Raw genomic sequence first — 25,524 nt, 5'->3', positions numbered from 1 at the left:
GCCAGATCCTGTGCTGAGGGGCAGTCCTGCAGCAACAGAGCCAGGCACACAGCCCCAGGAGCGCAGGCCCTGTGTTGAGCAGCAGACTGGCCATGCTCAGAGAGCCAAAGGGGACAGAGAAGCAACACAAAGAGCTGGAGGTTGGCAAAGCAGCGCAGCCTGCAGCTGGGTGTGGTGAGCAGCTGGGACCAGCACATTGCGGGAAGAGGCTCTGGGCAGGGAGACGCCACCAGCCAGGAGGCCCAGCAGGCCAGACTGGGAGAGGGGTCCTGCCACCGAGAGCCTGAGGCCGTGTGGTCACTCCCAGCGCAAGCGTGTCCAGATTGCAGCCCCCTTGCAGCACAGCCAGGGATTGAGAGAGAGCTCTGGGACCTATGAGGAAGAGACTGTGAACTGTCCTTACACTCTGCAGACGGCTGTTTGTGATGTCCCCGTGCTACAGAGCAGGGCTGTGTGTTCTCATTTAACCTTTCAATTTTTTCTTATTCTTTTCTCTTTAATCAGTTGATGTTTAGTAAGTTGTATTTGCTTTGAACTGAATGAAATGATCAGTGGGTCAAGAAAGCCTGCAGTGTGCAGAGAGCACCCCGGAGTGGGGACACCCTAGCCCCTGCCCCAAGTGACTACAAGGCCGGGGATTAAGTCCCAGGAAAACTGGGCCCAGTCTTGCTGGGATTTCAAGGACTCTGCTACTCAGGAGGCTGGAAGGGCAGCCCTCAGGCTCAGGGAGGCCGTTGGGTAAAGGAAGTGGGAGCGGGGACTCGTATCCTTTCATCGGTCCATTTCTCTGGGGTAGTACAGAAGCCAGGAAAGTTCCCCACAATAGCGGGACCATTCCCCCTCTTGCATTAGGTTGTTCCTGACACCATGTCATGTTCCTGGGCTGAGGTTCGAGCTTCCTACAGAACGAACAGTCACAGGAGCTTTCCATAAAAAACAGCTCTGTGTAGCACTTTAAAGACTAACAAGATGGTTTATTAGGTGATGAGCTTTCGTGGGCCAGACCCACTTCCTCAGATCAAATAGTGGAAGAAAATTGTCACAACCATATATACCAAAGGATACAATTTTAAAAAAAGTGAACACATAAGAAAAGGACAAATCAAATTTCAGAACAGAAGGGTCTGGCCCACAATAGTTCATCACCTAATAAACCATCTTGTTAGTCTCTAAAGTGCTACATAGTCCTGTTTTTTGTTTCAGCTACACCAGACTAACACGGCTACATTTCTATCATGAGTTTTCCATAGTCTGGGCTCTCCAGGGAACATTTGTCTAGCCTAATGGTAATGCCGAAAGGAAAGAGAAAGGCAAGTGTCACGTCTCTCTTGGACCTTTCTGTTGACCGTTCGGAAATGGAGCAAGGGTGAGCCAAATGCAAGGAGCTTTGCAATGCGAGAGGGAGGCACCGTGGCCTAGTGGTTAGAGTGGAAGATTGCTTCTCAGGATTCTTGGCTCTGCTACAGGCCTGCTGAATGATTCTGGACAGGTCATTTTGCTTCTCATGCCCGAGTTTCCCATCTGCCACAATCACATTGGGATCTACTGCTGCAAAGCACTACAACTATATCGTGACTGAATTGTCTCCACTTTTCGGTTTACAAAATGTTTACAGGAATGCCAAGCCCCTGGATAACAATTTTATTTGTTCATAATTATATATATAAAAAATACAAACTTAGCAATGGTGAAATACATCAAAATAAATAGCTAATAAATTATCCATAATAAATAACATTTAGGTTCATGTCTGGAAGTTATACAAATCAATTACTCTTCTTAAAGAATACATAATACATAAAGAAACAGCAAGATAAAAATATACTCTGTATAAATACATCTGTAGAGGATGAATATATTAAGAACTGCCAAACTTCAATATTAATTCATTTTCCTGAGCTTGTTTCTGAGAGAGCTAAGAGCTGTGACCAATGTGTAAATCCCAGAACTGGGGTGCATTTAAAACAAAACGAAAGCTTATGAAATGTTCCCAGTATTTTTGGATATGCATTTGACTAAAATCCATTTGCATAGTGACAATAAAAAGGCATTCAATAAATAATATCCTGTGTGGGTCAAATCCTACCGAACTCCCAGATTTGAACTGTGATGAAAAAAAAATCCTCCAATGAATATTTGTCAAGGAGTCGAGAATGCTGCACCAGCTGGAAACTGGAGCAAGCTGGAGCAGAGACCAGCTGTTGTGTGACTTTTTTAGGTATGAAAGGATGGAATCAGTTTGCTCGGGGATGTATAGTGGGAAGCAAGAATAAGATGATGAAGGTTCCTGATTCAGAGATGTCTTCTTGGGATGAATATTCAGTGCTCCTCGTCTAGGGACGCTCCGGTGGCTAAGTAGGTGTGAACACAAGGTATCACAGAGACCAGACGGCTACACGCAAAGCTCCGTGTAGGCGGCGCATCTCAAGTCTTCGTTCAGCAAGCGGAAGAGGTTGAGGATCACAGAAGCTTCCAGACATGCAGGTGATTCCTGGGAAAGGAGAGAATATTTAGAGCAGGAAGGGGGGAGGCGGCTACATGAAAGCAACCACAAAGATGCTGTATTATAAGGAGGCAAGTGCGTATCCATGAGGATGCTCAGAGGAGGTGGAAAAAGGGGAGGTACTGGAGAGAGGGCAAGGTGAATGCTGATCTTTGTAACCCAAGCAGACGCACATGCAAACGGCAGCGTCATTCAAACCGTACGTTAGCTGTTGCCGTCGTCTGTTACGTCATTGAGAAGCAGACCTGACAGGACCTACAGGTTCATTTTTATTGCAATATTTAAAAATAAATCCCAAGGTAGGTAATAACGGGCAGAATAAGCAGCAGCAATGCCGCCGTGGCCTCTGGGATGGGACCGAGGAGGCTGGTTCCGTCTCTAATTGGTGTGGAAGTTGGCTTTGCGCGTTGTCTCAAATGCCCACTCACCGTCTCTTTGCTCGCCTGCAAATTTTGGAGCCAACTGTTCAGCCTCTTGGAGTGTGAATGAGAAGGCGTTTGCCTGGTCTGCAAACAGAATTGATACAGAGTTGGTGCACAGAGATTTCAGCAGACAATCAACAAAAGCCCCTTCTCTCTAGGCACAGAGCAATTCGTGCCTTGACACAGTCTAGGGGGCACCCTTGTGCATTTCATACCCATTCCCCTTGCTTTCAGTGTCCTATGTAAGGACGGGCCCAAAGCAAGAGCAACACGGGACAAGAACAAGCAGCTGCACGTGGGTTCCCCTTGAAGGGAGTCGAATCTGGTAGGGAAAGAGAAATCTAGCACCGAATACTCACGCAGGGTCTCAAGTCCTCTCTGATCTGCGACAGGATTTCCAGTGGCCTTGGCAGCAGCTTGGATAGACTGGGGTCCTCAACATCCTCCAACGTGTTAATGGTGAAGTCCAGCTCCTTCTCTACCAGGATCACCCTGTCGTGCACCTGGGGAGACACACTTGTAGGTAAGACCACGTGCGTGAGAGAACGCTAAGCAGCTGGGCAGATCCCGGACTAGAAAGTCTCAGGCGTAGATTGGTAAACCAGTTTGAAAGAGGTGATTTTCCAAAGCCACTCAGGGCTTTGATTGGTCAGTAAATCACTGCTGGCTGAACACGGCTTCATCTCCCCACCTCTGTCTTGACACCAGTTCATAGCCAGTGAAAAGACACCAGGATTGAAAAGGAGGGGTGACCCTTAGTTAGAGCCACAATCGGCTCTGACACGATCCTGGGTAGATCAGTGACTTTCGAGTGACCTGCCGGAAGCCACATGTCAGATTAGTACGAGGGCTCAGTGAGATCAGAATCAGACAGAAAAGGAGATACATTACGAAAGCGGCGTCTGCTACCATGGGAACTTCTACCCCTTGGCTGGGATTTTTCTTACCGACAACTCTTTGACTTCCCAGTTCCTGTGGAAAATCCTGGTGTTGCATTTTCGGTCGGACAACAGCAAGATGTCCTCCTGGAGGCAGAAGGAGAGAGCTTAGAGCCATATATATGGAGGATCAGGAATACGTCTTCTAGTTCTTCCCTCAGTTCTATCCACACAATCCCAGCGGTGAGGCGGGGAGATGCAGACATCATGAGTGTATTTAAACTACATGGCTCCTTCGACGAAACCATGTAGATTAGTCAGGATGGTAAAGGGAAATAAAGCTAAGATTTAAATAATCGCGGCTTCATTTACATCAACATGGCCACCGTGCTGTGCCGATCAGCTGATTGTCAGCTCAGCGCGGCAGTTTAGACGGGGATCTGCCGACCCCAGTACCGTTCGTCGGCAGATCCTTTATGCATTTTCACACTTACAAATTTGTCCTTGGTTTTCTTGAAGGCCTCCAGTTCCCGGGGTGGCAGGGACTTGTATTTTGCGAGGTGGCATTTTGTCCTCAGGGCGCCTTTGGGAAAGGCCTCTGCAGTCATCACCCAGAGGGACAGAACAAGGAGAACTCTGTAGCCTACGCACATCATGCTTCCTAAGAGAGACAAACAATAAAGTAGCTAAGTATCAGAGAGGTAGCCGAGTTAGTCTGAATCTGCAAAAGCGTGCATCTGACAAAGCGGGTCATTGCCCACAAAAGCTTATGCTCCAACACTTCAGTTAGTCTATAAGGTGCCACAGGACTCCTCACCGCTAATAAAGTAGCTAGTATTGGGAGCAGGGAACGTTTTCCAATATATGGCTTGTGTTACACATTTAACCTTCTTTAAAGCAAACTGTGAACTAACTCTAAATATTATGCAAATATATATCTCTGCCACTTGCCAAAAAGTTCTGACCAATAATTTAAGGCTATTGGCTGGAATTATCTGCAATTTGATATTCATTACACGTGTGGCGGCTGGTTTCCTAAGTCACATGGCATTGTTTCTGTTCCATTATCATCTGGGAAGGCTTTGGGGTTGACAAACACTTCACAAACACTTGACTATTCTCCCGGTACAAAAAGAAAATACCCTAGAAATCATAGTAACTTGCACTCTGATTTTCTGCAGGAAAACATTCATGAATCAGAGAGGTTTTGGTTTTCACTAGAGAGCCAATAGTAATACGCTCAGGCAGAACACACGTTGCTGGTGTAACAGTCGTTCCTTGCTGTCTACCACAGAGCACAATATAGTCACTGAGCAAAGAGAAATCATAGTAAGGATTGGCTCCAAGCCAGCTGCCCTTACCTTGCCGTGTATTTGCTGGGCTGTCGCTTTAGCTGCCTCTCGTGTCTCAAGGCTGCTTTGCCTCTCTCTTGACTCTGAATGTGTCTTTTCCTCTCCATTGCTCTTGCTTTTATACCAAAAGGCATTTTCCAGTTAAGAAAAAGAACACGCAACGTCACTTTGCTTTAGTCTGTGGCAGAAAACCCAGCTCTGCTGTCACCAACCAGAGAGCAAGGAATGCGTTTGGAAAGGGAAAAGGAAAGCAAAAGGAAGGCAGGTAGACGTTGCACCTGAGCACAGAGTGCTGAGAGATTCCCTGGGTGATGTCACAAGTGAGTTATGCAAGAGGGCTCTGCCTGGAGCAGGTATGTCTGTAGCTGGATTGCAGAGCCCTGTGGGGCCCAATGCACAGAAGAATCCGAGACCCTTTTGTTTCAAGAATCCTTTCCGTGCACACAATGTAAAGTGATCGTCAGCGGGGTGGGAATCTCCTCACCAGCGTTTGGGGATCACAGGTGAATCACAGCAAAGCAGGAGCCCAGCGCACTGGCAGCTGTGGGTAAGCTGGGCTATCCAGCATAACAATGAAGGGGTTATCCAGCAAGGCAGCGGGACTGGCGGCAGGGTGGGGAGCCAGCTGGGAGACCAGTGGCTGGCCCAGAATTGGGGTGGCCAGTAGCCGCGGGTCCAGAAATGACTTCCTCTGCTCCAGCAAAATCCAGGGGGCTGGACTAGAGTGGTCCAACCCGTATTCCACTTGTGCCCAGAGGCTCCAGTCCGGATCAGGACCTCGTTACAGAAGCATCCTCTGCATGAATCAATGGCTGCCTCTTAGGTCCGTTTACAGGCGAAATGGGGCCTTGGCACGAGGGGTTGCCGCACACAGCCGAGGGGGAGCCACGGGGGCAATGCTCTGCTAGCTTCCCTTCTGAGGTGCAGCTCTTTGTAGTCACCCCCCATCTCCCATCCCATCCTGCCTGCCACCCCTTGGCCGCACGGGCCTCTGACTCATTGTATCCTTGGTTCCTCCTTTGGACTGGATCTGTTGTGCTGGGCTCAGCGACTGTGGCCTTGGCGGAGGAATACAGCCACAAAGACCCCGTCTCTGGCTCCCTTTCTCACTGACGCATGACCCAGTCCTCTCTCCAAACGACACCACCTCTCACAAAGATCGTTTTCCAAACAGCTCCCGTCTGCTCACCGGCCGGCACATCGAGTGGTGCAACGTCCCGGCCTGCGGGATTGTTTGGTGGAGACAGTTCTGCCCGTACCGCAAGTGGCGGGTGCAGGTGCCTCCGCAGAGCGGTGCCTTACACCAGAAGAGGGACGTCCCTTCCTGTGAGGCCCGTAAGAGGCAGCTGCATCCCTTGTGGAGGGGGGCTGAGGGAACAGGAAGGGAGGAGGCACTGAGATAACCACACCAGCGTGCAGGGCTGTCTTTGGAACACCCTACGCAACTCACACACCCCACACACACCCACACGTGCCCTGCCACGAGACTTGTTCTCACTCCCAGTGTGTGCCCCACGCGCTCTCCCCGTCCTGTCCACATGGCATGTTAAAAGGTTGTCCAGCAGGAAGGGGTTAAATGCCTGGCTGCTGCCGGGGCTGCCCCTCAGCTCTGTGGAGGAGTCAGAGTCTCGCCAGCCTCCAGGGAGCTAGGACCTGCAGCCAGGAGGGACCGGAGTCGAGGTCGTCACCCCACCCTTTGCAGACTCACGTTGCTGGAACTGTGGTGCCGCCCAGGACAGTGGACACGAGCAAGGAAACTCCTGCAACATGTAGGAGCCAACCCGCTCTCACCTGCTGCTCATGAGGTGCCCCAGATCTGCGGTGGCATATTCAGCCTGTGCCTCAGGACGGCCCTGAGGCTACAGTGAAAGCAGCATGAGGGACGATTGCAATTGCAGACGCAGGAAGTAGCACCTGTCTCTCGCATGGCAACCGTTCAGAGCGCTGTACTGTTGCCCCGGGCGAGTCGCGCTCCCATGGATTCTTGCAGCTAATCGTCTTTGCACCATTTCTTATCCCTGTAGTCGGGTGTCATAAGCCCCATGGCAGTGCCTGGGGGTTATCTCAGGTTTCATGTCTGGCATGGTATTTGCTCTGGGCTGCTGATTAGCTTGTGGGGGCATCCGGACGAAGAACGCAGACAGACAGACGGACCGTTGTTGCAAAATTCGGGCTGCAGGTAAAAGGGGTGAAAGAGAATCTAGGAGGCCTTCTGCTCCGATAACTTCAGCTGAGATAAAGAACGAACTGGAGTTCCTCTGCTCCGAGGGCCCAGGAACACTGAAGCCACGAATTTCTGAACATAAGCGATAGACCCGAGAAACAGCGGCTTTTAATTGTGCGTACCAGGGACTCAACCCCCTGATGGCTTTGGTGCAGCAAACAGGTACAAAATGTGCATATTTTGTGGATTTGGTACACCCTGTGCCTCTAGCTGGACATACGTCATCTCTTGGGCTATGACTTTTTCCATGCTTTGTGGATGTAGGCTGAATGTGTCACTCTCCGATACTGACGTTTAGTCTTCTTGCTGCATGCATTAACAGCTCCTAAGCTAGGTTTTTGTTTTTCAGTTTGGAAAAGTTGCTTTTGATTTTGCTGTCTCACTAGTTCCGATGGTTTTGTGATTTGAATAGCTGTGGCTAAGTTTAAATCTTTCCCAGCTAGCTTCCGTGCCAGGGTTTTAATCTGTTAACTCAGTAACTAGCCTGTCTGGTATTTTCATGTTTTGCATTCCAATAATCAGTTTTCAGCCATCGCATGCAGAATTCTGAGGAAACAAACATTCAGATATTTTCCCCGGCTCTTGAATTCTCCAGTGGACCTAAACCACAAGTTTCTGATGTATAAAGAACGCATCAAACATACCCTTTGCCTGTCTTCAGTGCAAATTAAAGGATTTAGGGTGTGTCTAGTCTATAGGTTTTTGTCGACAAAAGTGGACTATATCTGTGCCTACACTACCGCCGAGTTCTGTCGACATAATGTCGACAGAACACGGCAGTTTTGTCGATAACAGTAAACTTCATTCTACGAGGAATAGCGCCTTTTGTCGACAGAGTTCTGTCGACAGAAGGTGTTATTGCATCTACACTGTCCGTTGCCTCTACACTCTCATGTCGACAAAGCAGCTTGGAACTGGATGTAGTCTAGATGGTCATTGTCGACAGAAGCCTGTAGTCTAGATGTACCCTTAGACACATATTAGAGCGTGCGTCTTCACAGCATACATTTTTAAAAAGCTAGCTGCACATTTTCAGTTTGTTTATGCCATGCAAAATATTGTTTCCAGATGGTCTGTTGTGAAGGTTTGTTAAAGCTGATGTTCTTTGGAGCATTCAAGAGTGGTATGCTGATGAGATCCTGCAACCTTTCTTGCATTGGTCCTCCTGTCTGCAGGTTTTGTTACTGATTCCATCCCTGTTTGTTCTTAGGTTACTCCTGACACCATGTCATATTCTTGGGCTGAGGTTTGAGCTTCTGACAGAACCAACAGCCATAGGAGTTTTCCACAGTTTGGGCTCTCCAGGGAACATTTGTCTAGCTCTAATGGTGATGCCGAAAGGAAGGAGAAAGACAAGTGTCACATCTCTCTTGGACCTTTCAGTTGACGGTTTGGAATTGCAGGAAGGGTCAGGCAAATGCGAGGAGCTTTGCAATGCAAGACGGAGGCACCACGGCCTAGTGGCTAGAGTGGAACATTGATTCTCAGGATTCTTGGCTCTGCTACAGGCCAGCTGAATGATTCTGGACAGGTCATTTTGCATCTTATGCCCAAGTTTCTCATCTGCAACAATCACGTTGGGATCTACTGCTGCAAAGCACTACAACTATATCATGATTGCGATGTCTCCAATTTTCTGTTTACAAAATGCTTCCAGGAATGCCAAACCTCAGGATAACAATTTTATTTGTTCATAATTATATATAAATAGGTATATATAATATAACTTAGCAATATATAACTTAGCAAGAGTTAAATACATCAAAATAAATAGATACATTATCCTGAATAAATAACACTTTGGATCATGTCTGGAAGTTATAAAAATCAATTACTCTTCTTACTCGGGTAATAATACATGAAGAAACAACAAGATAAAAATATACTCTGTATAAATACATCTGTGGAGGATATATAAAGTAAGAACTGCCAAATTTCAATATTAGTTAGTTTTCCTGAGCTTGTTTCTGAGAGAGTTAAGAGCTGTGAACAGTGTGTAAATCCCATAACTGGGGTGCATTGAAAACAAAATGAAAGCTTATGAAATGTTCCCAATATGTTTAGATATGTTACATTGACTAAAATGCATTTGATAGTGACAATAATAATGCATTCACTAAATAATATCCTGCGAGGATCAAATCCTACCGAAGTCCCAAATTTTAACTGTGATGAAAAAAACCATCCTCCAACGAATATTTGTCAAGGAGTCAAGAGTGCTGCACTAACTGGAAATTGGAGCAAGTTGGAGTGGAGACCAACTGTTGTGTGATGTTTTTAGGTATGAAAGGATGGAATCAGTTTGCTTGGGGATGTACAGTCGGAAGCCAGAATGAGATGAATGTTCCTGATTCAGACACGTCTTCTCATGATGTGTATTCGGTGTTCCCAGGCTACGGACTCTCCCGTAGCTAAGAAGGTATGGACGCAAGGTACCACAGAAACCAGATGGCTAAACGCAAAGCTCCGTGTAGGTGGCGCATCTCAAGTCTTCGTTCAGCAGTCGGAAGAGGTTGAGGATCACAGAAGCTTCCAGGCATGCAGGTGTTTCCTGGGAAACCAGAGAATATTTACAACAGGAAGAGGGGAGAGGGCTACATTAAAGTGGCCACAAGTATGTTGCATTTTTCAGAGGCAAGTGCGTATCCGTAAGGGCACTCAGAGGAGGTGGAAAAGGGGGAGGTACTGGAGAGAGGGCAAGGTGAATGCTGATCTTTGTAACCCAAGCAGACGCACATGCAAACGGCAGCGTCATTCAAACCGTACATTAGCTGTTGCCGTCGTCTGTTACGTCATTGAGAAGCAGACCTGACGGGATCTACAGGCTCATTTTTATTACAATATTTAAAAATAAATCCCAAGGTAGGTAATAACGGGCAGAATAAGCAGCAGCAATGCCGCCGTGGCCTCTGGGATGGGACCCAGGAGGCTGGTTCCGTCTCTAATTGGTGTGGAAGTTGGCTTTGCGCATTGTCTCAAATGCCCACTCACCGTCTCTTTGCTCGCCTGCAAATTTTGGATCCAACTGTTCAGCCTCTTGGAGTGTGAATGAGAAGGCGTTTGCCTGGTCTGCAAACAGAATTGATACAGAGTTGGTGCATAGAGATTTCAGCAGACAATCAATCAAAGCCCCTTCTCTCTAGGCACAGAGCAATTCGTGCCTTGACACAGTCTAGAGGGCACCCTTGTGCATTTCATACCCATTCCCCTTGCTTTCAGTGTCCTATGTAAGGACGGGCCCAAAGCAAGGGAAACACGGGACAAGAACAAGCAGCTGCACGTGGGTTCCCCTTGAAGGGAGTCGAATCTGGCAGGGAAAGAGAAATCTAGCGCCGAATACTCATGCAGCGTCTCAAGTCCTCTCTGATCTGCGACAGGATTTCCAGCGGCCTTGGCAGCAGCTTGGATAGACTGGGGTCCTCAACATCCTCCAACGTGTTAATGGTGAAGTCCAGCTCCTTCTCTACCAGGGTCACCCTGTCGTGCACCTGGGGAGACACACTAGTAGGTAAGACCACGTGCGTGTGAGAACGCTAAGCAGCTGGGCAGATCCCGGACTAGAAAGTCTCAGGTTTAGCGTTGGTAAACTAGTCTGAAACAGGCGATTTTTCAAAGCCACTCAGGGCTTTGATTGGTCAATAAATCACTGCTGGCTGAACACGGCTTCATCTCTCCACCTCTGTCTTGACACCAGTTCATAGCCAATGCAAAGACACCAGGATTGAAAAGGAGGGGTGACCCTTAGTTAGAGCCACAATTGGCTCTGACACAATCCTGGGTAGATCAGTGACTTTCGAGTGACCTGCCGGAAGGCCGAGGTCAGGGAGTCAAGTGTCAGATTAGCACGAGGGCTCAGTGAGATCTGAATCAGACAGAAAAGGAGATACGTTAGGAAAGCGGCATCTACTTGTTTGGGACTTTCTACCCCTTGGCCGGGATTTTCCTTACCGACAATGCTTTGACATCCCAGTTCCGGTGGAAAATCCTGGTGTTGCATTTTCGGTCGGACAACAGCAAGATGTCCTCCTGGAGGCAGGAGGAGAGAGCTTAGAGCCATATATATGGAGGATCAGGAATACGTCTACTAGCTCTTCCCTCAGTTCTATCCACACAATCCCAACGGTGACGCGGGGAAATGCAGAAATCAGCTGCCTCCCTTGTGCTGCTGTCCCTGAGGGAGAGCACAGGGATATGCCTGACCAAGTGGAAATTGTCCTACTCCAATAAGGAGAGGACCAGGTCCAACAGAAACTGCCCCTCCTAGCTGCACAAGATTCCTGGTGATTGCCTGCATGGTGCCTGACATGGGTCAAATGTCCATCAAAATCCTGCATGGTAGCTCGTTTTGAGCTTCTTCCCTGTGTCCACAGGGATATGCAGGTGAGACGTAACCCAATTCTGCTCTTGGTCACCTCATACAACCCTATTTAGGCAAGCAAAGGTGCAACATCATGGCAGTGTTTTACTCAACAGCTTGATCCCCTAAGAATGCTGCTGCACAAGAGTCCTGGCTCTTTCCAAGAAAGTGCCAAAGATGGGACAGGTGTCGATTACACACGCTGCTCATATTGCTTTGCTGCTGTCTGGCTCTGAACAGCAAGTGTGCAGGAGTTTAACTGACAGCTGGCCTCCTTTTCATTCGACTGCGTTCCTGGTACCGGTCAGTCTATTAAGCCCTATTCTAGGCAGATGCCCCGGACTTAGAAGCACTTACCTTGGAGCATGTTTGCTGGGAAATCGCTTTAGTTTCTTCTCCTCCGTCAGGGTTGCTTGGCCTCCCTCTGGTCTAAGGATACAGCCTCTCTTCTCCATTGCTCTTGCTTTTATACTGTTTAGGGCAAGAATGAAATGAAATCTTGTTTTGCTTTACTCAAAGGAGAAAACTCCACAGGTTGGTGCAGCTGCGTGGGAACTGGAAACCAAAAGCAAGGCAGGTTCACCCCGCGCACAGCCATCTGTGTGCCAGGGCTTCCCAGCCAGGTGAGGGAAACGCTCCATGACGTCATGACCAAGCGATGCAAGGACTCCCTGCCTAGATTGCTAATCTTAGCGTGGCCTAGAGTCCGGGTTTGCGGTAACGAGCCACTGAGCGGCGCTTCCAGTCCTGTGCTTTTTTGCACCCTCCCTCAGCGGAGGGGAGGAAGACAGAGGTCGCAGGGCGGGACGGGGCCTCCAGGTTAATGAGCCACGTTCGTGATTTACATGGGAAATGAAGGCCTGGGGGAAGAAGAACCAGGGGAGCACTTTTGGCAGTGGTCTAAGGGGGAAGCCACAGGCTGTGCAAAGTCTGAGACAGGCTGAATGAGAGCACAGAAGGAGGAGCAGGCCTGGACTTCCCGCGGGACCCTCTACCAGGTCCCCACACTGCCCCGCTTACCTGGTTGCACAGAGGAGCTGTCTTGTGGGTGGAGCAGAAAAACAAGATGGCCGGCAGCAAAAAAAAAAAAGTCTCTTTTTAAAGGGGCCATGCTGTTTTCTTTCTTTCTTTCTTTTTTTCTTTCTTGTTCAACAACTTTGGTCCCCCTCTTTCTTTTTTCCCCGGTAGTGTTTGGTATTTTTGGTTAAAACATCTGGCAACCCTAGACCCGGACAATCCAGTATTTTCACCTCCTGTCTGGTAAAAAAAATTCAGAATATACCAGACACCTAAAATGTTTGGTATTTTCTGATTTTTTCCCAGCCAGGAGGTGAAAATCCCGAGTGCTTCTCTAGTTCTGCAGGGGAGCTGTCTGGCTCGGAGCAGGGAGACAAGATGGCAGATGGCTGCCAGCAGCCTGTTAGGGCCAAAAAGCCACAAAAGCATTTCTTAAGAGGCTCTTGTTTTTTTAAAAAAAGATGTGTTGTTTTATTTTTTTATTAATGTAATTATTATTTATTTTTCTCAACAAGTTTGGTCTCCCTCTTTTTTTTCCCCTCAACAGAATTTTTTCCCGGTAGTGGTTTTTTTAGGGGTGGGCAAAGGTGTTTCGGTATTTTTGGCTAAACCATCTGCCAATCCTAATTGAATGGATGTCTGTGTCTCTCCCGGCTCCCTCTTCCAGGGATGGGAAAACAGCTGCTTTGAGGTCCCCTTTTTCCCTTCCCCAAGCCGGGTGTTGTGGGGTGCAGAGAAGGAGGACGTGGTGTGTTCCTCAGCCACAGCCCCTGTCCCCTCCTATGAGAGTGGTGCTGGCATATAAGGAAGGTGGAGACCTCTGACAGCTTCTTGCAGCAGCCCTGATTGGTTGGTTTTCCCCAAGACCGGACGAAGTGGGAAAAACAACCAATCAGAAGCCAGGCTGAAATTTCTGGAGATTCTTACAGCATCACCAGCTGGGTTCCAGCCCTGGCTAAAATCCTGCAGTTTGTGCTAAGGTCAGGTGCCCGGACACCACTTGGTCAGCAGAGAATGAGGCTATTGTCTGTTATAGAGAGCTAATAATAATAATAATAATAATACCCGGTGCTTTTTACCATTAGCTCTCAAAGCACTTTACAAAGGAGGACAGTATCATTAGTCCCATTTTACAGATGAAGAAACTGAGGCACGGGGCTGCAAAGTGACTTGCCTAAGGTCATCCATCACTCCAGTAGGTCAGTAGCAGAGATGGGAATAAAATCCAGGTTTTCTGAGAGCCAATCCTCAATATCGATCCCATAGGAGAAAACCAGAACAAATTGTAGCCACTGTGGAAGAAAACAAGCCTTCAGTCTGCGTTGTGTTTAAGCAACAAGTATCCAGAGGCAGTTTTATTACGAGCTGCAGCAAGGGAAAAACTGGTTCGGACGGGGGGGAGCCCCCCCCTCCGAGGCAGATCTTCGAATACAAGCAATAATGAAGCAGTTTATATACTGTCTATTAGATATAATAACAATAACAATTAGTCTCCTCCCCATTACAAACACCAATGGTTAACAGTTATTTTAGTTCCACCCAGATGCTCCTTATTTCAAGGTCCCTGCCAGAGTCAGCGTTCTATCCTTATCTCCGTATAGAGGCGAGAGGCAAAGGCAGCGTCTAATTACAGATCTCGCGTTGTCAGGCCACAGACTTAGCCTGACTCTTGCTCTCTTGTTAACAAGACCAAGATGGCTGCACACAAATTCCCTTTTCCTGCCTCCACACTCCCCCCTTTTGTGCTTACAGCACAACTATCTTTCTAAACCTTTACTTTCATTAAACATTACATAATTAGTACAAACATAAAAGCTATTTTCATTACTACATCTTTTACAACAACAAATATGAAACCTTTAATAAGCAAAAGCAATATAATCATTAATATCCCCAATATAATTCTATGATGGGGCTGTTCTATAATTTTAGTAACATAACACAACATATCATAATTAGTAACCAAATTAGGGAGGGCAGGTACATGCTGATGGTACATGTCCATAAGCACAGAGTCCAGATCAAAGGGAGAAACCCAAACCTCTCCCACAAGTTTCTCCTTGGCAATATACAATACTTCGCTTCTTTCACCAAGGTCAGTTCTTAATGTCCTTTTGTAGTCAGAAATCATTGGGCTTTGGCGGTGTCACAGGAGCGACTTTTCCTCTTTTTTTCTTGAAACAGTCGTGGTTCAGCATCATGCAGGGGACAGGTTACCAGCACATCACCCTGTAATATTTTGGTTCTTCTGGTGTCCAGCAGGTGGAAAGCAGGACCAGAAGAAGAGAGACTTATCAGCAGTCGGGGTAGGATCATTTCGAGATGGAGGGGTCTTTTTGCAGTGAGAATCATTGGCCAACAGTCAGTTCTTGGCACATCACAGCGGTGCTGGTGGCTAGCAAAACTTGGTAAAGGTCTTTCTAGAGCGGTCTTTCGCTGATGGACATAAGAGTCTCTATTCTCTGAGCTAAAAGCCATCTAGCTCCTTTGGAACCAAGGTTATTTCCTAGGAATAAAGCAAACCGTAAAAACAATCCCGCGCAGTTGTTTGGTTGTTTGGTACCGGCCTTATCAAAGTGAGGCCCTTTGGAATGTGGTTGCCAGGGGAACCAGGGTCACAGTAACTGCTGTAGCGTATGCTTCTCAGGCTGACCTAATGATTTGAGTTTGTCAGTTCTCAGCAAGATACCATGGACTGCCTCAGTTTACTCCTATAGTTCCTTTCTCACCTCCGAAGTGTGATAGAGCCGCATTCCATCAACGGTCAGGATCATCCGGCAAGGGGCTGTTATGCACACAGACGGATATGTAGAGGGGCAGGATGGAGTGATCTGTCTGGGTAATCAAATACCAGTAGGTACCATTTATTTGGACCAGCTCGATGGTTTTGTTTCTCTGAGACAACCACATCAAACCTAGGCAGATTCGTCATGATGTTAAATGGGCAGGTACATAAAATTTCCTTATCAAAGTGGGTGCAACAATCCCTGGGTATAGGGAGGCTCCCACTTCTTCAGAATAAGCAATGCCCTCGACTCTCTCTATATTCTCCTGCTTTGGTACAGGCAGGGAGGTTACCATTCTGATCTGATCTAAGTGAGGAATCCCCAGAGGGGCCAAAAACAAATGGTTATACTATGCCCTGTGCAGGTGGGCCTTTGGGTCCTCATGGATTCTCTACTTCCCCACTCCCATGGGTGGGGATGGGGGAGATGGGGACTCACCCCCATAAGGGGTGGGTGGTCAAAGCTATCCTATTCTTCAATACTGGCCTTCTAATTTCTTTAATTTAGTTCCATTAATTAACAATCCAATTAGTCTCTGGTCCAAATATCTGGTTAGGTCTAGTGAAGTGGACACAGAGCTGGACAGATCCTTCAAACTATTTAGGATCAATTGATTAGCTTGGCTGGTGTCTAGGCCTTTACGGGCACTGGATATTACTGCATCTACCAGCCTGGATTCTATACAATTTCTGGGCTATGACATAAGTGTTGCTGACAGAGTTTCCAGGCCCAAACCAATCTGCGATGGTATCTGCTAAGCCCCGTCGTTGCCTAATCAGGCGCTTGCCAATTTGATTAGCCAGTCTAGCACACAGCTGGTCTATACCAGTGTGGAACATCACCAAGGTAAGGACCAGTGACAGTTGTCCTGGTTCTGGGACAGGGGTCTGTTCAGGGCATGATGCACAATTGGGAGGCTCTATTTTGTCCTTAAGGACCTGGTTAATAATACCCAAATGAGGGCAAGTTAGCAATGGCCATTGTTTAACAAATGACAGCCATGCCTCAGGGGTTACCTTTGTCAGGGCTTTAAGTAGTAAGCCCCAGTGGGAGTCAGTAGGTCCAACTTCAGTGGCCTGATGTTAGTGTTTAGCTTCTTTCCCACAATATTCCATACAAACTTTAACTCAGAGGACTGTGTATTCTTTGTCCTCGTAGTGTTCATGTTGTTACAAAAAACAAAATAATTCTGTGTGAATAAGGGGCGGCCTTAGGCCGTGTATTCCCCATTGCTATTAGCGTGTATTTATTCTATGTATGTGACTTGAAGGAGGTTACGTTGACTAGAGTCACTGTTTCTCTTATAGGACCAAGCATGGTTCACAGATGTTTAATTGATAACCCATGCAATTCCATAATTCTTAAGGCCTTTTAAGGCATCAGGCACCAATGAGTAGCAGGGCAAGTAGCTGTTGTTGCAATGGTGAGGTTACTAGTTTCCTCTTTATTGTGGGCATCTTTACTTACATATGCTGATGTCTCACTTGCCCGTGTTGTTTCTTATAGATTTCTTATTATCTCTGGCCAAACCACTTTTATGGTTGGTGTGCAAATTTACAGAAGCTAAATATTTCATTTGTGTAGCCATTAAAGCAAAATCAATCCGGTGGGGGAGAGGGCTGTTACCCCACTCCCAGTCCTTCTGTTCACATGATGCACTTCTTGCTTCTTTCCAGTTCCTTTTTTTGTTCACCTGTGGAGACACTGTTAACATTCTCCTAGCCTAAACAATTACCAAACTATTATCCTTTCACTAAATTTTAAAGTTGCCAATTCATTAAGTTTAGAGTTGCCAATTGAATGCCAATTGATTGGGCCCAATTATTAATTTTGTTGGTTTAAATTAATGCTTCTTCTTTACTCAAATTATCCTTTCATTAAAAAAATATCCTACATACAACAATATTTGCAATACATATTACAATTAAGACACACAAGACAAACTTGGACAGAACACAAACTTATTACGTCCTAACACAGAACCCTGGTTTTTTGTTGTTGTTGTTTGTTGTTTTTCTTCAGCTGGTACCAGCGCTTTCTGATGATCTGAAAGACAAGAAAACATTTCTACCCCCGTTGGGGTGGCCCATTGTAACTTAAAATACTGCCTAAGATCTGCTAGGGGAACTGGTTACAGCTAGTTCCTTACCACTTCCATGGGCGAGTGAGCTGCAACTTTCCGAGAACAAGGGCACTTCATCGGTACTCGTGACCTTCCACTCCCTTGAATTACCTCAGAGTTGCTAGCCCTCCCCAACAGTGGCGTGCCTCAGTTTCCCTCTTGTACCACAGATCAGGCTTAATGTGTGAGGCTAAAATGCTTTTCCTTAGCACAAGGTGTTGGTTGGTCAGTTACTGTGGTCTGCTGGGTCTAGAGTGTCAGACCTTTTCATCAGCTCATGAAATAAGGGGAGTCGTCACTCCCTCACATATCCACTGGGTCTCGAGGTTCGACTGACCCCCACTTGCGTTCAGAATTCCCTTGTGGGAGAGCCCTGGTGCGGCTGGAATCATCTTACTTCTCAGAGACCTGGGCAGAGGCATTCACTCTCCACTCATTACATTCACACTCAGCAGGCTTTTCACACAGAAATTTTCAAACAACACTGTTCCCCCCAGGGGCGGCAAACAACACGTTTGCCCCCAGAACCACAGCAGTTCCCAGCACTGCATAAATCTAGGTGCCTTATGTCCGGACCCAATACAATTTTCTTCCCGTTCCCGGGGTGGCACCACCAAAACCACAGCAGTTCCCAGCACTGCATAAACTTAGGCCTACTCGGGGGTAAGAATACATCCTCCCCGGAACCGCTTTGCGTCTGACCTTGTTACAGATTCAAGAAGTTCGGATGCGTGAGCCTAGCGAGGCAGACGACCCCACAGGCAGTCCTCCTCCACACCCCAGTAGAGATTTCAAAAGGTCTCTTACCTCTCGTTTGGCGCCCTGAGGGTGAAGGGGGACGGTCTGCAGCCGCTGTTGCTGTCCTCAATCGGGCGTTGCCATCCGAGTCACGGCACCAAATTGTGGAAGAAAACATTGTCCTCATTCTGCGTTGTGTTTAAGCAACAAGTAGCCAGAGGCAGTTTTATTACGAGCTGCAGCAAGAGAAAAACTGGTTCGGACAGGGGGGGAGCCCCCCCCCTCCGAGGCAGATCTTCCAATACAAGCAATTACGAAGCAGTTTATATACTGTCCATTACATATAATAACAATAACAATTAGTCTCCTTCCCATTACAAACACCAATGGCTAACAGTTATTTTAGTTCCAGCCAGATGCTCCTTATCTCAAAGTCTCTGCCAGAGTCAGCGTTCTATCCTTATCTCCATATGGAGGCGAGAGGCAAAGGCAGCGTCTAATTACAGATCTCGCGTTGTCAGGCCACAGACTTAGCCTGACTCTTGCTCTCTTGTTAACAAGACCAAGATGGCTGCACACAAATTCCCTTATTCCTTTTTCCTGCCTCCACACCACTATTATTCTGCAACAGCAGTTGAACACGCACTGTGTCTTGACACTGGTTCCAATGCGTACCAATACAAAGGACGTAACCAACAACACGTGTTACATTCGAGTTCCAGTTAAAACAGGAATATGCTACTCTTGAGCTGTGTGCCACACATACTGTAGTAAGTACAGTTATTATTGCAGGTGTCTTTTGGGCAATCTAAGGTCCCCTAGTTCTGCCACCTATAATTCTCCATGGAATTTCCTCTAATAGGAATATACCTAGAACTTTATACTGTTTCATGTTATGTCCCTTCTCACCATCCGGTTAATCTAAGCTATTTAAATGTCTTCTATTTCTCCTCGCCTGGCAGTGTTTCCATCATCACTTCTGCTATTTTTTCTTTTTTGAGGTGATAAGAAGAGAACACCAAGCAGACAGGCAATCATCCATTTGTATCATTTCTATTTTTATTTGACAGCTTCCAGTTTTATGTTAAATAGTATAAAACAGTCCCGTTGCTCAATTTGCATATAAATAAACCATAACTTACAATAAAGAACTTAAATAAAACTTGGATTTGTTTAAATACGGTTTAACATTATGTCAACCAGTAAAACAAAAATAGATTCCAGGAATCTGTGTAATACAGCAGTAGCATCCCTGCAGCAGACGTGGTGCATTTCCAGCATCTTTCTAAGGGTATGTCTACACTACCACCCTAGTTTGAACTAGGGTGGTAGTGTAGACATAGCCATAGATACTAATGAAATACTCATTAGTCCGTAAACCAAAGAAACAGTGTAAAAACCAGTCTTTTAAATACAAATATATAATGGCAACACTTAACATACTATTGGCAAATGTCTTTGTGTAGCAATACATGAATACAATCAATAATACTATCCTATCAGGCCAAATTTGAATCCTACTGAGATCAATGGCCAATCTCGTATTGAAATCAGTGGAGACGGCCTTACACATTAGCAGCAGGTAAGAAATTGGCCTACACCCAGTCAGCTAGTGGCAGCTGAAATCAGAGAGGCATCTTCTTGAAGCTCAGTTGCTTATGAATCTTTTGCTCAGAGGCGATAGGTGTTTGCGGTAAGACGTCAAGGTGGAAAAACATCACTCCAGGTTCAAATAGACGTAGGAAGGATTTAGGGTTCCCATTTGCTGGGCTCTCCAATGTCTGGGGAAAGGCACAAGGTGGGAGGGTGTAAAGACCCGGCGTTTAGTTGCAGGAACTGGCCATGCACTTTAAGCTGCTGAACAGGCGGAACAGATTGAAGATCACAGATTCCTCCAGGCACCCAGGAGTTTTCTGAGATGGGGGAGAAGAAGGGAACATATTTGTAACAGAAAATGGCTGGCCAGTTAGAGCTACCACAGGCTTGATGAAAGGGGAGGTGCAAATAGAGAACACAGAGCGTGCACAAAGCAAGTAAACAGAGGACTGTTTACATGAGGACGTCCAGGAAAGCTAATCTGAATTGACTGTGTGAATGTGAAGTGGGTTAGTTAAATGGCATTCAGTCCCTGTGTGAACCCCTTATTCCAAAGGAAAATGCTCTTAATTTGGTTACTTCCCTTTGAAAGATCATTTGAACTTTGAATGATTGCCTCTATACATGGATTTAATGCAGTGTCACTAATCCGCTTCAAACACGCACCGTTAGCTAAATCAGACTAATTTTCCTGGCTGTCCCTGTGTAGACGAGACATGACAAGCCCTCTAACCTAAGTAACGACTCATTTACACTGTGCTGTAATTCTAAATATATAACAATGAGTGCTGTAGACTGGTACATTATCCAGTGAGTTTGTATGAAGCAAAAGGGTTAGTGCTACATTTCAAGTGCATTATTTTGGCCTGGCTCTGATTCCTAAGGCGGCCTGGGCATGGGCAGATCTGTATGAATGAATTCTCTCTGGGCCTCTTTTCCCTTTGCCCAGCCCAGCACCTACCTCTCTTCAAAGGGAATAGCAAGTTGGTGTAAAACTCTGCCAACAGCGCGAGGGAGGTGGGAATTCAGATTCCTCAGCGTTTTGCACAAATCTAAATGATTTTGCGAGGCACAAAGCCCCGGCGGATCAGACACCACATGTTGACGTGAAACCCTACTATTTGGGTCCATGGCAGGACCCAAACTAGCCCACGAGGCAAAGGTAGGTTTCCGGTGCACGGCCTGTTGTAGTCTGACAGGAAATGTAATGACCCTTCGTGATCTGAGAGACTGGACAGCGGTCTGATGCAGTCTCAGGACACCTAGACTCCAGATTCCCTGGACAATAGACCGGGCGCAATCCTGCCCTTGCCCTGTGGGAAGGGAACGGAGCGGATTTGTTCCCATGCACGTGTGATGAATGTTTGTCTTGTGTATTTGCAAATATACTCACTGTCTTCTTGGCCTGGTGGAATTTTTGGAGCCATCTGGTCAGCCTCTCGGAGCGCTGATGGGAATGGAGATGATCCCTGATCTGAAAACAAAATCAGGCCATGGAGCAGATTGGCACATGATCAGAGGATTTCAGGAACAAGGGCCGAGTCTCCTTCCACTCGGTACAAACCCCCAGCAGATCTTGGTTGGTCGGAGGCTGTCTGCCTTTACACTTGAGGAAGCTACGCACCCCCGCCATGTTCTGTTAGGAATGCCCAGCAGTTATATGGTAGGGGGAAGCGTGCTTGGTGCAACCAAGAGGACTGGGAGGAACTCTGCCCCAAAGAAAGAGAATTTGCCCCAGAGCTGAGCAAGGGCGCAGGACACACTTTCACCCATGGGTCTGACTCCTCTGGGCTCCTCCCCATCCCAACTGGGATGTCCTGGGTACGTGAAAACAACAGTAGCTATGCTACAGGAAACTAATGTCTGCAGTGATACCAGATAGCAGGGCGCTGGGGAATCATTTTCCTAAATAGTTAATGAAGTTAATTCGCTAATTCAGTCACGTCTATGAGCAAGGCATATAGCAACGACTTGATCCAGACACGACCCTTGTTATAACCTAAAACCCCAATTCCTGGCACAGGGATTACTAGATCTCTGATCCACTTAAGAAATTAAAATGGTTGGGAGTTCAGCAGGAAACTCCCAGTCTCACGGTGGCAAGAGACCTTTGCAAGCCAATACTCACGCAATTCCCCAAGTCCTCTCTGATGTGCCTCAGGTTTTCTAATGGCCTCATAAGGTTCTCGGACAGCGTGGCATCCTCAACATTCTCCAGGATGTGGATAGTGAAGTTCAGCTCCTCCTCTACCAGGATTACTCTGTCGTTAACCTGGGGAGACACCATGGAGGTAAAACAGGCTGTCCAGGGGAGTGGCAGATACAGCACGTTGATAAGAACGTCTGTGTTAGCAGTGGCAGGCTTAAGGAGCCTTTCCCAAACCACTGCCAATGGGAAGAGACCTAAGACGCCAGGGAGGTGTGAATCCACTTTGTACACACAGCCTGTGAGTCTTGTACCTTCGGACTCGGCTGCTTACACCACGATTTTCTTTTCTGTTTGTCTTCACGTTCATGTCCTTCCTTGGAATCCACCCCCTTGTGTGCTCCAGATCAGGCTCAAATCTTTTCGATGTTACAACAATCTGAAGACGTATTTCGGCAGCACAAGATTTCCCCCAACCCCTCCCTGGTGACTTGGGGAGCGGTTTCTGGATCTTCAAAGCGGCCATGCACAGACATGGATATGGTTTTAGAGAACTGAAATATTCTCTCGAGGGAAAACCAAAATACGGAAACAAAGGGTTTCCTGCCACACCACCTGAATCTGGCTATGTGAGGGGAGTTAACAAAGCTCAGTCTGGAAATAGAAGATAAAGACAGGCGCAGACGAGTCAGCTGTAATAACGCCTCTGGGCTGTCAAGCACTAGGGATAAGGTTAGTGTCTTGGCTTGTATTAACCGGGGTCAGTGTTTTCAGGGCCAAGCTAGAAATGTTGAGATGTAAATTGTTTCCTCATTCAATCATCTGATAACATCTGAAGCCAGACAGTATATTGTGTGGTCTCCTGCCATTCTTTTCCACACGTTTGCGTTCTGCCCTACATATTATGCAGCACTTTTTAAACTGATCCACAGTTGCAATGTTCGTCAGGCTTTCCAGCCCTAAGAATATGCTAATTATAGAGAAAAAGGTGCAGATCCCAATCTGAGCTGACTTTGTCACTTGGGAATAAATTCCTTGTCTGTAACGATGTCCCTGTGGAGCTACACAGCGACCAGCTGAAATCAGAATCCAGCTTAGAGAAGAGACAGTCCCAAGCCTTTGGAAAGAGGCAACTCTTATTTCATAGCTTCGTCTCTCTTGGTAGAGGTCATTCTTACCGACAGAACTTTGACTTCCCACTTGCGGTGGAAAACGGTGGTGTTGCAGGTTCGGTCTGGCATGCTTGTCTCCTGGAGGCACAAAATGAGAAGACAGGGAAATGTAGAAAGCCAGCAAGACAGGTGAGACGTCACCCAATTCTGCTCTCGGTCACCTCATACAACCCCATTAAGGCAAGCAAAGGTGCAACGTCATGGCAGCGTTGTACTCAACAGTTTGATCCCCTAAGAATGCTGCTGCACAAGAGTCCTGGCTCTTTCCAAGAAGGTGCCAAAGATGGGACAGGTGTCGATTACACACGCTGCTCATATTGCTTTGCTGCTGTCTGGCTCTGAACAGCAAGCGTGCAGAGTTTAACTGACAGCTGGCCTCCTTTTCATTCGACTGCGTTCCTGGTACGCAGCAGAGCTTTTCCGGGATACTCATTCCCAAACTATCCGAATACTTGCCAGAACTGAATATTTTGAGGTTTTTCCTTTGTTAGCTAAGACGTAATGAGGGATCCCCAATGAAGAAGATGCAGAGGCCAAGACTTCTCTCCATTTTATTCCACAACCCAAACATCCACCCACCCTTATTTCACCTGCCCATCATACTCTAGAGAGAAGGCCGCTGCTGAGACTACAGCCGAGGATTCACCTCGCTATTTATTCCACTTATGTGTCTCCTTTGCACTTACAAAGTGATCTCGGAAATCCTTGAAAGCCTTCAGGTCCGTGGGTGGCAGGTTCCCGTACTTTGAGAGGTTGCACTTCTGAGCATCTTGGGGAAAGACCTCGGTAGCCATTGTCCATACCATCAGGACAAGGAGAAGTGGGCAACTTCTGTGCATCCTTTTTCCTAATCGAGTCAGAAAAGGAAATGACACGTCACCGCATTTCCAGGTTACATGGACTACACACGACATTTTGACAGTCTGACATAGGGGGCGAGTAAGGATGCAGGAAGATCAGAGCAACAATCGCTTTGAGGGTGAGGGGTTGACCACAGAGATCACAGCCGAGCAAACGCAACTCTTCTATTCGCAAATGTTTTCGGATCAGACCTCTTACATGACAACCCTCCACGCACTAGTAATAAAAGAAAGTGGTACGATACTTTCATAGAATCATAGAACCATAGAACTGGAAGTGACCTCAGAAGGTCATCAAGTCCAGCCCCCTGCTCCACGCAGGACCAATCCCAACTAAATCAACCCGGCCAGGGCTTTGTCAAGCCGAGACTTAAACACCTCTAGGGATGGAGACTCCACTACTTTCTTAGGTAACCCATTCCAGCGCTTCACTACCCTCCTAGTGAAATAGTTTTTCTTAATATCCAACCTGGACCTCTCCCACCATAACTTGAGTCCATTGCTCCTTGTTCTGCCATCTGTCACTACTGAGAGCAGCCTCTCTCCAGCCTCTTTGGAAGCTCCCTTCAGGAAGCTGAAGGCTGCATCAAATCCCCCCTCACTCTTCGCTTCTGCAGACTAAACAGAGCCCAGTCCCTCAGCCTCTCCTCATAAGTCATATGCGCCAGCCCCCTAATCATTTTGGTTGCCCTCCGCTGGACCCTCTCCAGTGAATCCATATCCTTTTTGTAGTGGGGGGCCCAGAACTGGACACAATACTCCAGATGTGGCCTCACCAAAGCCGAATAAAGGGGAATGATGACATCTCTGGATCTGCTGGCAATGCTCCTCTTAATGCAACCTCATATGCCATTAGCCTTCTTGGCTACAAGGGCACACTGTTGACTCATATCCAGGTTATTATCCACTGTAACCCCCAGGTCCTTTTCTGTAGAACTACTACTTAACTGGTTGGTCCCCAGCTTGTAACTATGCTTGGGATTCTTCCGTTCCAAGTGCAGGACTCTGCACTTGTCCTTGTTGAACCTTATCAGATTTCTTGTGGCCCAATCCTCCAATTTGTCTAAGTCGCTCTGGACCCTATCTCTGCCCTTAAGCGTATCTATCTCTCCCCCCAGCTTAGTGTCATCTGCAAACTTGCTGAGGGTGCAATCCATCCCCTCATCCAGGTCATTAATAAAGATATTGAACAAAACCGGTCCTAGAACCGAACCTTGGGGCACTCCGCTAGAAACCGACCGCCATCCTGACATCGAGCCGTTGATCACTACCCATTGGGCCCGGCCTTCTAGCCATCTTTCTATCCATCTTACCGTCCATTTATCCAATCCACATTCCCTTAACTTGCTGG

The 25,524-nt window shown here is 47.1% G+C and overlaps 2 protein-coding genes and 1 long non-coding RNA gene across 4 annotated transcripts; all 3 read right to left on the bottom strand.

Annotated features, from left to right (window-relative positions):
* Positions 1-1,585: 1,585 nt before the first annotated feature.
* Positions 1,586-4,465, bottom strand: LOC142830234 (interferon lambda-3-like). Its single transcript, XM_075933963.2, has 5 exons — positions 4,298-4,465; positions 3,873-3,950; positions 3,285-3,428; positions 2,932-3,009; positions 1,586-2,491 (listed from the first exon to the last, which is right to left on the bottom strand). Exons 1-5 carry the CDS (start codon positions 4,457-4,459, stop codon positions 2,393-2,395), a joined length of 561 nt encoding a protein of 186 aa, XP_075790078.2. The 5' UTR covers positions 4,460-4,465; the 3' UTR covers positions 1,586-2,392.
* Positions 4,466-8,711: 4,246 nt separating this feature from the next.
* On the bottom strand, positions 8,712-12,213 carry LOC149524082 (uncharacterized). 2 transcript variants are annotated; one of them, XR_016350093.1, is made up of 4 exons: positions 12,094-12,213; positions 11,328-11,405; positions 10,371-10,867; positions 8,712-9,930 (listed from the first exon to the last, which is right to left on the bottom strand). It is a non-coding gene; the product is annotated as an uncharacterized LOC149524082 (long non-coding RNA). The 2 variants fall into 2 exon arrangements; XR_016350092.1 differs by having other exon boundaries at positions 10,371-11,405.
* An 8,009-nt stretch (positions 12,214-20,222) lies between these two features.
* LOC102443415 (interferon lambda-3-like) lies at positions 20,223-24,107 on the bottom strand. The gene is made up of 5 exons (XM_089779554.1): positions 24,000-24,107; positions 23,320-23,391; positions 22,124-22,267; positions 21,389-21,469; positions 20,223-20,312 (listed from the first exon to the last, which is right to left on the bottom strand). The coding sequence occupies exons 1-5, from the start codon at positions 24,105-24,107 to the stop codon at positions 20,223-20,225; spliced, it is 495 nt and encodes a 164-aa protein (XP_089635680.1).
* Positions 24,108-25,524: the final 1,417 nt, after the last annotated feature.

Source organism: Pelodiscus sinensis, chromosome 7, assembly GCF_052426305.1.
Source record: "Pelodiscus sinensis isolate ZL-2025 chromosome 7, ASM5242630v1, whole genome shotgun sequence".
Lineage (NCBI taxonomy): Eukaryota > Metazoa > Chordata > Testudines > Trionychidae > Pelodiscus > Pelodiscus sinensis.
The sequence above is the reverse complement of the archived record's forward strand: the minus strand, read 5'-3'. Positions and strand labels throughout refer to the sequence as shown.